Source organism: Nanorana parkeri, unplaced genomic scaffold (genome assembly GCF_000935625.1).
Source record: "Nanorana parkeri isolate BGI_ZX_2015 unplaced genomic scaffold, ASM93562v1 scaffold4, whole genome shotgun sequence".
Classification (NCBI taxonomy): domain Eukaryota; kingdom Metazoa; phylum Chordata; class Amphibia; order Anura; family Dicroglossidae; genus Nanorana; species Nanorana parkeri.
Window position 1 is genome coordinate 1,461,785 of NW_017306272.1, and position 13,242 is coordinate 1,475,026.

The 13,242-nt window shown below is 38.8% G+C and overlaps 1 protein-coding gene across 1 annotated transcript in view; it reads right to left on the minus strand.

Annotated features, from left to right (window-relative positions):
* The window catches only part of PLCL2 (phospholipase C like 2), a 174,932-nt gene that overhangs the window by 67,184 nt on the left and 94,506 nt on the right, over positions 1 to 13,242 (minus strand). The window contains exon 2 of the mRNA XM_018576309.1: positions 1,285 to 3,768. Within this exon, the coding sequence (XP_018431811.1) occupies positions 1,285 to 3,768 (2,484 nt within the window). The remainder of the gene's footprint in view (positions 1 to 1,284; positions 3,769 to 13,242) is intronic.

Consider the following 13,242-nt stretch of genomic DNA (forward strand, 5'->3'; position numbering starts at 1 on the left):
GTCACTGCTGGTTCAAAAGCCTGTAGCTTGTCAATCAGCACCTGGCCACACCTAGTCTTGCTCACTGTCTTCTGGATTGACAACACTGCTTCTGTTGTTGAAACCCTCCCACTGTGAGCTGCAATGTCTGGAAGGGAGAGATTGTAAGACACAAATGGAGGATTTCGTTGAATCAATAAAGTAAATTAAGTTTTTTGTTTACTTTTTTAAGCATCAAAAAGTAGATCCCAAAGTAATTGGATTTGGGACTAGTTTAGACTTTCATACAGGAGCCTTTAGTTGTACTTTAAAACTGGTTTGTTTGACAATGTAAAATTTTGATATGAATCCTAAATAAGTCCTACATCAAAATATGAAGCAGTAGCATTAAAACTTAAACATTATTAAAAGGTTGAGACCATCCAACCTTTGCTAAAAGCAAATCTATGGTGTACCAAAATGTTCCTAACTAAGGCTACTGCTGCTTAAGAGGTGCCATAAAGGTGGTTGACCCTATCTGTAACATTACAGTAAAACGCTGAATGCTGCTGGAGCCTCCAAAAAATCCTTACTTTTTGGTATGGGAAGAATAAGCACACCCTCTCCTACATTCAACAATGCAGTGCTCAGTGACTGGTGGACCTATCGCCAAATGTAAGTATTATCATATGGGAGGTTTGTGGGTAGTGGGTGGAGGGGATGACTGCAAAAACAGTTGCTCTTCTTGATCACAAAGTACACAAGTTCTAGTCCTGGCTTCCCTAACTCTTTGCCAAATACTAGTTTTCTAAATAAATCAATCAGATTTTTTTCAATGCTTTGGAACATTTCTCTGTCACTTATCTCTTCAAAGTTCTTATTTCTACTATGTTTTTTAATCCATTTTCCCATTTAAAACAAGAGTTAAATAAAGCAGTTGTGTTGCTTATGAAAAATGCTTAGCACAAGGACAATTTTAGTTTCTATATCTGTAAAAAATAAGTCAAGGACACTGCACTTGCTGTATTTTTCTTGAAGACATTTCACTGGTCATCCAACCAGCTTTCTCAATTCAGAATGACTTGTACAAGCCATTCTGAATTGAAAAAACTGGTTGGATGACCAGTGAAACGTCTTTAAGAAAAATACAGCAAGTCCTGTTGCCTTGACTTATTTTTACAGCTATACCATGACCTGGATGAATGAGAACCTTCACAGACAATTTTAGTTTCTGAACTGAAGCCTTCACCCTCTCCAAGTGGTAAGCTACCATTGGCTTCACCCACCGCTTAGAATCTAGTGAACAAATCATACAGATGCACTCACCTGCATGTTTTCTCGTAGATCTGTAGCTTCCCTTATTGGCTGAATTGCATTCTTGAAAACTTCATCAATAGACTTTATAAGCAAGGTCCTCATAGAAGCATAATCCCTTGATTTTTTAGCCTTTCTAACAGAGAGACCACGCTTATGAGGCTTTCCTCCACCTCTACGGTTTGTAATTGCCACATGGACAAATAATGTTGTATGCGGCAAAATATCTCCAGTCAAAGATTGTAGAGGAACATGCCTATAGCCAGGCTGGAGGCATTCAAATGGGATAGTGTACTGTCCAATAAACTCATCTCCAATATAATCGTCATCTAGCACCACAAATCGCACCATTGTTAGTTCTGGAAGGTTAACTTGAAATTCAAAGCTTTCATCAAATATTGGATTGTCTCCATTTTGATGGATTGTTTTTGTCCTCTGCTCAGCACAATCGGCAGGTATTCCATGAATCTCAACATAGACATAAGGATCCACAACATCTCCTTTGGCTCCTGACCCTTTGGGCTTTGGAAAATTTTGCCCACTGATAATTTTGATGTGAAGCAGTTGGGGAGAAACTCCAGGCACAGAATCTTTAGTGTTAGCACTAAAGAAAGATACTTCCTCGCGCATAATGGCAGGTCGTAGAACATATCCGCAATTTCCGTTTTGACGGAACCAGCCAATGTTTAAATCCATCATAAGTCCAGGAGTCTGGAAATTCATTGCAACTATTTGGCAACCACATTTCCAAAAATCTTGAGGGTTCATGTTGCTGGAGTCTATCCTCATCGGGCTTGGGAAGATACGAGAAAGAAACTTTTTGTTGTAGTTAACAAAATCACCAGGGTTTTCATTTGTATATTTGCCAGCTGCTACTTCATTGTAGGAGCAGACTTCCCAGTACCTCTGGTTTTGGAAAGATGATTGAAAATCCATGAACTGTACAGATTTACAAAGGCTTACAAGGTCTGAAAGTTCTTTGCAAAGTTGAATTCGTTTGACGGGGACAATGGTTTGTTGATCTTCCACTTCTTTTCCCATCCTCTGAGACATCTCCACACCCTCATCCTCATCTGTAACATCCCCCTCAAACCCTGAGCAATCTTGGGGAAGTTTTTTGCCCTTAATTAGTAATTTTCCTTTTAAATGCTCTGGAGATGGAAGATAGGAATCTTCAGCATTAGGAGGAGTGGTGTAAAGTTTATCTCCCAAAATTTTCTTCATATGTTGAACCATAACTTTCTGTTGCTTGACTGAACAATGGTTTTCTAAACAAAGAATTAACGGGAACTCTGATGCATGGAAGACATATTTATTAATTATGTCAATCACACTGCGGAAGACAATCTGTGTTGTCATGGTATGTCCGGTATAGATGACAGGCTCATTATCTGGACCATCCCAAACATCCAATTCAACACTTCTGCATCCCATTTTGAGAGCACGAATATAACCAGTAATATCAGATGGACCTCTAAACTGATCTTCTATTAGGTAAGTATTATGTGATGAATTTATATAGTAATGGGACAAAGGCTGAGTCATGTCTTGGCACACTCTTTTGTGTTCTGGTTCAAAAATACTACAGTCTGCAGACATGAGGTAATTTGTAAATCCGTCCAAAGAAAGGCATCCTTTCTCCCGGCCTTTAGATGGTTCATATTTTTTTATAATGTCAAGACTAATTTCCTCTGTTACCTGTGCCACACCTTGCTCAGCCTCCAAAAACATCATGAGATCCTTGCTGTCCAAGTACTCCTTATTGCTTGAAAACTGAACCAGTAAAAAGTAGATCTCCGGTCGTGTACACAGTTCATGGAAAGCTTCAATAAATTCATCTTGTGTCACATCACTGTTTGCTTTTTCCTTGGATTTCTGTAATTCCTTAAACTTCAACTCAATCTTAATGTTTTTAAGACCTGGGTTTAACTTTTTAATAAATTGCACCGCTTTACAAATCGGTACATGTCCCACATTCTCCTCATCAATTTCCCTGAACAGTTGAGTAAGCCAAGACATTCGCATGCTGTCCTGAAAACTTTCAATCATGTCAAGTGTATGCTTTCCATAAGAAATTAAATAACGTAAACCTGTAACCCAAATATTGGCAATGTCAGCAGAGTTTGCAACAAGATCTAAGGACTCGTAATTTTCCCCGTATATTATAGAGAAAGCACAGTCTTCTGAAATCTGGTCAGAAATTCCATTGCTACGAAAAATATCGGTATTTTTTCCAGTTCTGACTTCTTTTACTGACCTAATGTCAATTTTTGCTTTTTCAGAGTCTTTCTTTGAAGGCTCCCACCTCAAGGACTGCATGTCTGCATCCAAAAGGAAGTACCTGTGGTAGATTCTAGAGTTGGACCTGACTTTTTTCAATTCAGATCCTTCAACCATGGCATTGATGCAGTCACTGGCGCTGCTGATCTTCTTCTCGGCTGGCATGCTACTAAATGACACTGTCTTCTTTCTTTCTCGTTTCTGCTTTGTGCCATCCTATGAATAAAACATATACATATTAATTTCAGATACTTTTGGGTCTACCTTTAAGAACAGTCCAGATGCCTAATTGAATTCCGTCTATACAAAAACATCAATTATTAATTATTTCTGAAAGTGCAACGCTAATGCTGTTATCCTGATCCTTTATTCTACTTTATAAGTTACTGACCGAGAACAATCTGCACTTATCCGGTATCCTTACAGTGCACTGGGATATGGTTATTCCCGGTCAGTGACAACCAAAGGTATGGAGGGCTGCATCAGAGCAAGCAGAGCAATGGCAGCTCCCATATTTCCATCCTGGTAGGTTCCCTTTAGAGCCCAGTTTCACCTAACAAATGAATACACCATTGAAGTTATGCTGCCTCAAACAGTTTACTGCCGATTTTCATTTCAAAGACCAGCAGAAAACTCCTATGCTTGTCTGGAGGATGCATCTAAAGACTTTTGCGCTTTGTGTAAGTGCAGTGGTCTCTGTATACTGGTCCTACATGTCCCCCCCATTGAGTCACCACTACAGGTGCAATTAGCAAAGCTCATGTTCCCTGCTGTGTGCAAAGATGCGGTGCAGACTAAGTGAAGAGCGGTCTTTAGCTGAAGCCTCCAGAAAGACAGTATAGTTTTCTTCTGGGGCAGCTTTAAAATGAAAATGATCAGTCAGCTATTCACTACTTAAGCTGGCCATACCCTGCTCAAAATTCAAGCAATGTGTGGACCCCGTTGTTGCCCTCTGTTCAACTTTTGTTGAAGGGGCTGGTCTGAAAATTCTCAGCTGAACAGTGACTGCAGCCAAATCAGTACACCTACTACTGTCAGAATACAGTAGCCCAGCGGTGAAATTCCTCCAACTACCCTGTTTAGAGTGGATGGAGGAATCAAGCGTATGGCCAGCACTTGCTGTTTTGAGGCAGCCTAACTTTACTCTATTTTTAACTACAATTATCAATTAAATGCATGTAGCATAACTTTGCCAATATATTAGAACATTGCCATTTTTTGCCAATTTTGCCCAACAAAAGAGTGTTTAAATCACATATGCATTGCATATATACACGTCAACCTGCATAACAGATTTTCAATCATATACCTAAACTCACTAAAATGGAGCAAATGAACAATTCAAAACTGTTCTGTATTTAATATATATATATATTAACCTAAAGCAGGGGTGCCCACAAGGTCGATCGCGATCTACCAGTCGATCGTGTAGCGATCACTGGTAGATCGCCATGTCATCTCCTCCCGCCGCTTCTCTGGATCCCCGCTGCTCTCCCCAGCGGGGATCCGAGAAGAAGTGAAGGAACCGGCGGCGGGGGAGGGCGGAGGACGGAGCCGCTGTCACTAACTAATGCAGAACCCTGACCTAAAGGAAATTTTGTATCAACTACATTAAGCAACAAAGTGAAATGTAGATATAGCGAGAGAAATAAAACATGTGCCACTGGATTCAAACAAACAAATTAATCAATGTAGCTATATAAAAATAAAGATATATAAAAGGACAGAGTGATCACTGGGTATCAGTACACCCAGAAAAATCAATACTTTTTATTATTTTTCAAATTCATTTAGCAACATCATTATAGAACATTTTACAAAATACACAAAACTAAAATACTTAAATATTTCTGCTTGCATACTATAAACTACTATATCACATGGATCCACTGTAACCATTCTTGGAATAGCAAATGCCAAATTTTGCATGCAGACTACTGTGTTTTGTCTAATGTCACCTATGTATTACTTCAAAAGAACAATATCGGTTACCCCCCAAATAAATAGTGACAATGAACTACATGAATTATAATATCTTATATGCTTAGGAGGTTTACCGACTGTGGCTTTATACTGGTTAATTGTTTTTATATGCACTTACAAATTCATTTTTATATGCACTTACAAATTCTGAAAAGTATTTTAGGAGTGAATATGAAAAATAAAATCATTGATTGACTATTGCTCAGAAATATGGTTTACTAGTCTATTTGATCTAGTTTATTTGAAATATAGGTCTCTAGCCCAGAACTTTGTAACGTGCTATATAAACTACATTTTTAATATAAAAATAGTCTGCATCAAACTAATAAAATATAGCAGAAACCAAATGTGTTTAAGCTGAGGTGGCTCTTCTAAATCTGGCCACAGACATTAAGGAGACCACATCCACAATAAAGTTCATCAACTCTGTCAACCGACAGTATGTATGGCATGTAATATTTCAGGATTCTTTTTTTAAAAAAAGTACTTGGAAGCTGCAGCTGTCGGTCTAGTCAGGAGCCAGGAGATTTAGTATTAACATATTGTGCTGTGACCAGGCTCATCGGCTAGTTTTGTGCCAACAAGAAAGTTAAGACAGGACAAGGACAAAAGAGAGAACACTGGAAAAATGTTTGTTACAAATGTAAACAAGTCAAATTAAAGATAGCGATACACATGTAAGCTGTATCATACAAAATAATGCATGGTACCATTTAGAGCTGCAACAGTTAAATCGATTTAGTCGATTAAAATCGACGATTGAAAACGTTGGCAACGTTTTCGATCGTCGATTCGTCGGCTATCAAACTATATTGCACACCACACGTTTTTTTTTACTTCCACCGCGCCAAGATTGCTCCCGTGATGGACTACAATCTTAACACAAACTAGTCGTCAATCACTGGAGCCTTTTTTTTTATATCCGATTAACCGATTAATCGAACTTAATAATCGGCCAACTAATCGATTATGAAAATAATCGTTAGCTGCAGCCCTAGTACCATTAAAAGCCAGATGCTATAGCCAGCTAGCCAAAATAAACTAGAACAAGTGCCTAACTTTCTGGTTCATTTCTTCTGATGTCAGTTGAAGTAAACATCCCTTAGTGGATGTAAACCTTAACTATATGGCATTTAGTTTGGTAAAGTACTATTGGCTATTTCAAATTGCAAAAGCCAACAGCAGGATGGCTATTGAAACCCCGCCCACTGAGCAGAGAAGTCCACTCAAGTCCGCTCCTCTGCTCAGTGGGCGGGTTTAAATACCAGCCTGCTATTGCAATTTGAAATAGCCAGCAGCAGTCTGGCTAATGAAAATCCGCCCACTGAGCACAGGAGAGGACCTGAGAGAGAAAGATAAATAATATAAAAAGGATAAATAATATATTAAGAATTTTCAAACTAAGAAAGGAAATATTGCATAGAAAATAACACACGAAGAGAAAAATTAGTCTGATGAAAAATGTTTTAGTCTACAAAAAAATGTCCTTGAAAATATCATGTGAATCTAGCAGAGAAAGTTGTACATTTTCTTTACATTGAAACATAATGGCACTGGCATATGTGTGAAATCTCATTGATGCTGACCATGACATTTTACTTTAAATTCATCTCTGGTCATGGTGAGAATTTAGGGATCATAATTGCTGCTACACCAAACCTATGTTAACTTGAAACATTCTACAGTGCTGCTAGACATGCACACAAGAGCCCTAAAATTGGTGCATTGTATTGGGCATATTTTGCACATTTAGGTAACAGGCTTAACACATCACGATAGGAGACAAGCCATAAAAGAGATTTTCTTGCAATTTGTCTGGAATCTGTATGATGTGGCATTCTTACATGCACCTTCATGCAGCAAAGTATACTTATAACAATGAGATGTGCATGTCTTGTCCTGATAAGCTACATACTTCCAACATTACACAAGTGGGAGATGGTGAGCAGTTTGATGCTACTTTTAGAGCTCAGTTTGGCACATTCATTAGAAACTAAAGACACCTATAAGCCATGACCGCTTTACATGGCAATGTCATTGATCAGGAGACTTTAAGAAGGGCGCATGGCATAGGCCAAGTTTTTTAAATATGACTGGACACTGGTCTAAGTGTGTAGCTGCCAAAATATGCTCAACAGAAATATGTTCTATCCAAGTTATGACAAAGAAAAATGTTGTGAGCGGCAAAACTATGCACAATGAATTGCAGACTCTGAAAAGTATTTTCTGATGTAGTTTATCATATAAATAATAACAGCAATTATTTAAAAAAAAAAACAACAACAACTTTGACACAGAAGAAGACATTAGCCTAAAAACTTTGTGCACTGAGCCTCACATGCAGCATTGTCTGTGTTGTGATCTACAGCATATTTCATGTATTCTATTATATGGACAAGCGTATGTGGATAGGCCTGAAAATGACTGAGTTAAGGTGTTTTCAGTGGAGGGTACTATCAATGCTACATCATACAGTACAAGGGCAGTGCCACATCATACAAATACATTTTGGACAATTGTGATCTTCTAACCTTGTGGCAACAGTTTGGGGGAGGCCCTATTCTGTGCAAGCATGACTGTACCCTGTGAACAAGCCAGCTTCATAAAGACATGGTTTCATGAGTTTGGTGTGAAGGAACTCAGGGGGCCTACACAGAGCCAGGACCTCATCCCTATGGAACAAATTTGGGATGAATTGGTACATGGCAAGTCAGGTCTGTCCAACATCAATAACTGACATGTTCTTGTGGCTGAATCTTTTGTGGAAAGACTTCCCAGAAGAGTGGAGGTTGTTATAGTCAACAAAGAGGGGTCAAATCCGTATTAACAGACCTCCCAACTATCCCTTATTTGGAACCAAATCCCTCTGTCCCTCTTTCCTCCTTAGCTGCCCCTCTTTTTAGTCTAATGTACACATATCTATGAAAAGGTACTATCCCAGAAGTACATTAGTAAATGTACTCCTGTGACCCCCCAAAAAAAGCACAAAAAAAAGGTTAACTTTTTTTCCTCTTTTAACTGTCAAAAGTGTTATTGTGCACTAAAACCTCTATCTTAGCTCCTAATTATTGTGATTGCCATTTTGAAAAGCCGGTGTAACTGAAAAATAATGGGGAAAAAATAACTCTTGGTTTACCCAATCATTTGTGGCAGATCAATCCCTAAGGGCCCACATAACTGGGCGCATAACAGGGGCGAGTCCACTGCCAAATGTTTGGTCATATAGTGTAAATGCAGGCAGTGTAGGGAAGCCCTTATACTGTTTTCTGCACAAGGGAAGGTAATCTGTGTGCAGTTCCATTCCTTAAAATGCATGTACAGTGTGTTTCAACTGCAATACATTTTATGTGCCAGAATTTTATGTGCCTTGTATTACAAAAAAAGAAACCCTCTAAGGCTGGGTTCACACCTAGGCGTATCGAATATGCGCGTTTCGTGTCGCACGTTTTTACAGCGATTCGCGGTAAGGGCTACCTGGCTGTATCCCAATGAATATGCGCGACAAAGACGCCCCAAAGAAGCTCCTGTACTTCTTTGGGCGTAGGGCGTTTTGTAGCGCGTTCATACGGCCTGTAATATGCCCAGGTGTGAACGATACCCATAGGAAATAATGGGATTTCGGTGTTTGAGCGTTTTGCAGAGTGTAGGAACGCGCTACACAACGCCCAGGTGTGAACCGGACCTAAAGATGCAGCAAGGAAGATTTTTAACCACCACACTGTGCCCTCTGGTGCCGACAATACTGCCAGCATATGAAACTCCCCCGTCCTCCCACAATGCGCCGCTCGACCTGAGAAATCTATCACCAGGGCTGAGAACTGTCACCTACTGGGCAAAATACTGGGTATTACCAGTAGTTGTCAGGTGACCTTTCAGGACAGCTGGCAGCGGTACTAAGGGGTAAGTTTGTATTTTCATTACACCATAAAAAGATGACTACAAAAGGTGTGTATGTTCTGCATCATACATTCTAAATGTAAAAGGTAATTTTTTAGAGCGTCTATTCATATTTCCATTAGTAAATATGACATGCTTCCTCTGGTTTATACTAAAACGAAATACCATTTTTTACAATGCTTTAGGAATGCTCGTCATATTTCACACTGCAAATTTAAACTGCAATAGCTATTCCAATATTTACAATAACATTCTTTTTAAAAGCCAGATGGTAACATTATCCAGTTCATGTGCTGTATAGCACACAAAGCCTAAATGTATTATGATAGGCTGAAATGCAAACGATTATTTATGTTTTTGTAGAATCATTTTTACAGAGATAATACAATTTCAGCGTTCATTTTTAAAATATGCAATCAGAAACCAGATTGGGGGATTGCTAGAAGCTGTTTCCTAATTAAGTAGTTGTTATGGTTTACAGCACATCACTGCTCTTTTCATTATCAAATAAACTCCCTGATTTCATAGTGTGCACTGATGTGTGCTCTGAACCTTACATAGAACAGAAAGTGGCAGGCAGGGAAACCAACCAGAGATGTACATAGAGAGCCAGAGGGTCATGAAGAAAAAAGGGCAACATTAAAGAAGATAATTGACTATTTAATAGGCAACAGTATAGCTCTGGTCCTTCAACAAGAAAAGACGCCAGTAGCACCAATACAAGAGACAGCACAGCTGGAACCAGTAGGGTAGTTAATAGAGAGATGTGGCTGCCAGTGGCAAATGAGAACCTGTCTTAAGACATAAACTGTAAGTGTCTTGTGGAGTGTATGTATGTATAGCCACAACTTTTTTTCTAGTTTAAGATGGCATGGAAGGGTTTGATTTTATAGCTGTCTGTCCCCAATGGGTAAATTCACACTATTTGTCTTGGTGACCATAGTTGGAAGGAGAGAAAGGGTTAGGAAATCCAACATTTTAGAGTTGTCACCAGAGCAGAGGTGATGGGAAATTTTCTAATGGGGACATCTATTTTGGTGACAAATTGCCCTCACTTTCGAGAGATATCCTCTCCCTTCCTGTAGTATATCTGGTACAGGATCTGAAGAGAAATCAACCTACTGTGACACAGAGAGCAAAAGGGTGTTTAACTCTAAATACTCTATCCAAAACTAAAGAAATAAAACACTCAAAGCCTATATCTGGAAGGGAAACACCTCTCATTGCACTAGGGCTGCCTCCACTTTGCAAGAGTTAAATGCTTGCTTAGGTCTAGGGTACCTGGGCAAAGGAGTTTTACTTACCGTTCCCTGGCTCCCACAGGCTCCATTTCAAGCACCCACAGCCTCTTCTCTCCCTGCTCTGGCAGTCAGAAGCCTGCTGACATAATCAAGTAACATGCAAGGCCCATAGTTCTGCATTGTACATGAGGACGCTGAGTGACAGTCCACATGTCGGAGCATAGGGGATACAAGGAGTGCGCTAATTGTTGGGAAAGTGGGGATCAACTATGTAAAACTGCTTTACCCAGGTACCCTAGACCCACAATATTGGCATACATTTGCACTAATTGTTGATTAAGGCATCCTTCCAACATTTGCAAGGTAAGTTTCACTTCAAGGAGCCGTAAATAACTAGATTTAGCAAGGTATTTAGCAAGGTAACATTTCTCTCTTCAGTGGTTCTTAAGGACCCATCTGGGCAGTACACTTAGCTGAACACAATGAACTGAGGTTTGTGTTGGTAATTTAGGTCCTGTTAAGCGAGTTTAATTCTTGGTAATCATTCAAATACTTGCCGAGGTTTTACAAACTGTCCAAGGAGGTTGATAGTGTAGAGCTCAGGGCAGCTAAAAAAATATATTAGCAATGAAAATATAGTCACCAAGTAACAGACATTAAAAAAAAAGTCAAAAGTGTAATTTTTAAAAGGTCTACATTAGAGCGCTTTCTTCAATATACACTCCCATGGGTAAGAAATAAATGTTTATGACCTATGACCTCTTCAAATAAAAAGGTTCCGGATAGCTGTTTGCTATAAAATATGCTCAGGTTAAAAGTACAAGATAATGTAAGAATGTAAAGAACTACAGAGGATTCTTCTAGGAATGGTATATCTCAACACTATCTTCAACGCATTTTATTTTGTAATTTCAAAGACTTTAACAGTACTCTGTCATGCATGTCATAAAAAAAAAAAAAAAAGCTAAAAGTTCACAGGCACTATTTAGTGGGATTCAAACACTTTTAAAGGTTCTGTGGAAAATAAACATTTACTTAGCTACTGGTACAATGCATGTTGCTAAAGTATACCCAAAGGGTTAAAACCCCGTTTCTTTTTTTTATTTCAGTTCGTGTCCCATTGGGTAGATTTTTCTTTACATTTTGTCCTGTAGACACATTTGAAGGTGAGAGGGAGTATCTATAAAGTGAAGTAACTCTCTCATACAGTTATCATAGCAACAAGTTAACACGGTCTGACGAACCCCAAACCGAGTGGGGAGAGTCATACTGAACACAGTGCCAACCTCATTTCTTCAAAAGTCAGTGATAAAACGATCAGATTACACACCGTTGAAAAAAAGAAAACACGGTCAGCTCCAGACAAAAAGCATGCCATTGTAAACCCTATGAAACTCCATTAGTAGAATATAGTAAAACTCCATTATCAAAAAGGTCATAAAACTTCTAGAAGTATCATAAACAGAATCTGCAAAGCCTCAAAAGACTTCTAATAAAGTCCCATTGTAAAATCTCATTTACCATCAAAACTATGAAGGACTGTTATTCATGAGAGCCAATTACTTTAATACATCAGAGTGAACTTACCCTGCAGTGGATTCAACTATGCTGAAACCAAAAGACTAGGTTTATTTTACTGTTGCTATTGTGTACTGCATTTCCTTGCACTATTGCAACATATTTTAAAACTGTTAGGCTGAATCTTTAAATGCTCTAATGAGAAATGAAAGAACCCTTGCCTCTTTGAAGAAAACCACCATATTTTAAACTCTGTTACATTCCTGTTTGTTGTGGTAAAGAGTGTCACAGAAATTTCCTAAAGGTCAGAATTGCTATAGTAGATGCTGTGAACATTGTGTGTTTCTATTAAAACATGCAGTGGTGGCTACCATTTTTGTGTGTAAAGGGTTAACTGTGGAGAGATGAGCACTCACAGTCATCTAGCACTTAGATTGTGGTTTCAGCCTTACATTGCATTGAGAATGTCCAGTTCATGGGAAAACAGTGGTCACAGAAATGCCCCTATTCAAAGATTTTCTCCCAAACCTTACTCACTTTCATTCTCAAATCACAATGGTCACAAACAGTGAATCTTCCGAGTGCTGAAACAGACAGCAAAGACAAAAAACTGACCAGGTTGCTAGTCATTCTCTACTCCATAACTAAAAAATAAGTTTGGGATTTAGAAATATAAAAAATATATCAATGTTAAGATTTGATTTTATTTACCTACATGCTAGATCGACCTGTACTGTTTTTTTTCTCTCCGCTGGCTGCCACTGTGAAAAATGCATAATAGAATTACCATATCTGAACATTCATAAATCCTGGAATGGGGGTTGTCCTAACATTTTGACATTCTCTAAGACCCCGTTCACACTGAGCAGTTTGAAGCACGATTTCAGCTCCAAAACCACTCAAATATCATCTCAATGTCGCTCAATGTAGCTTGTCCAATGCATTTCAATGGAGCTGTTCACATCTCACAGCTTAATGTTGCCTGTAGCTCAAGCTTGTAGCTCGAACATGACCTATTTTATGGCGGGTTTTGTGTGAAAATGTGCACTGT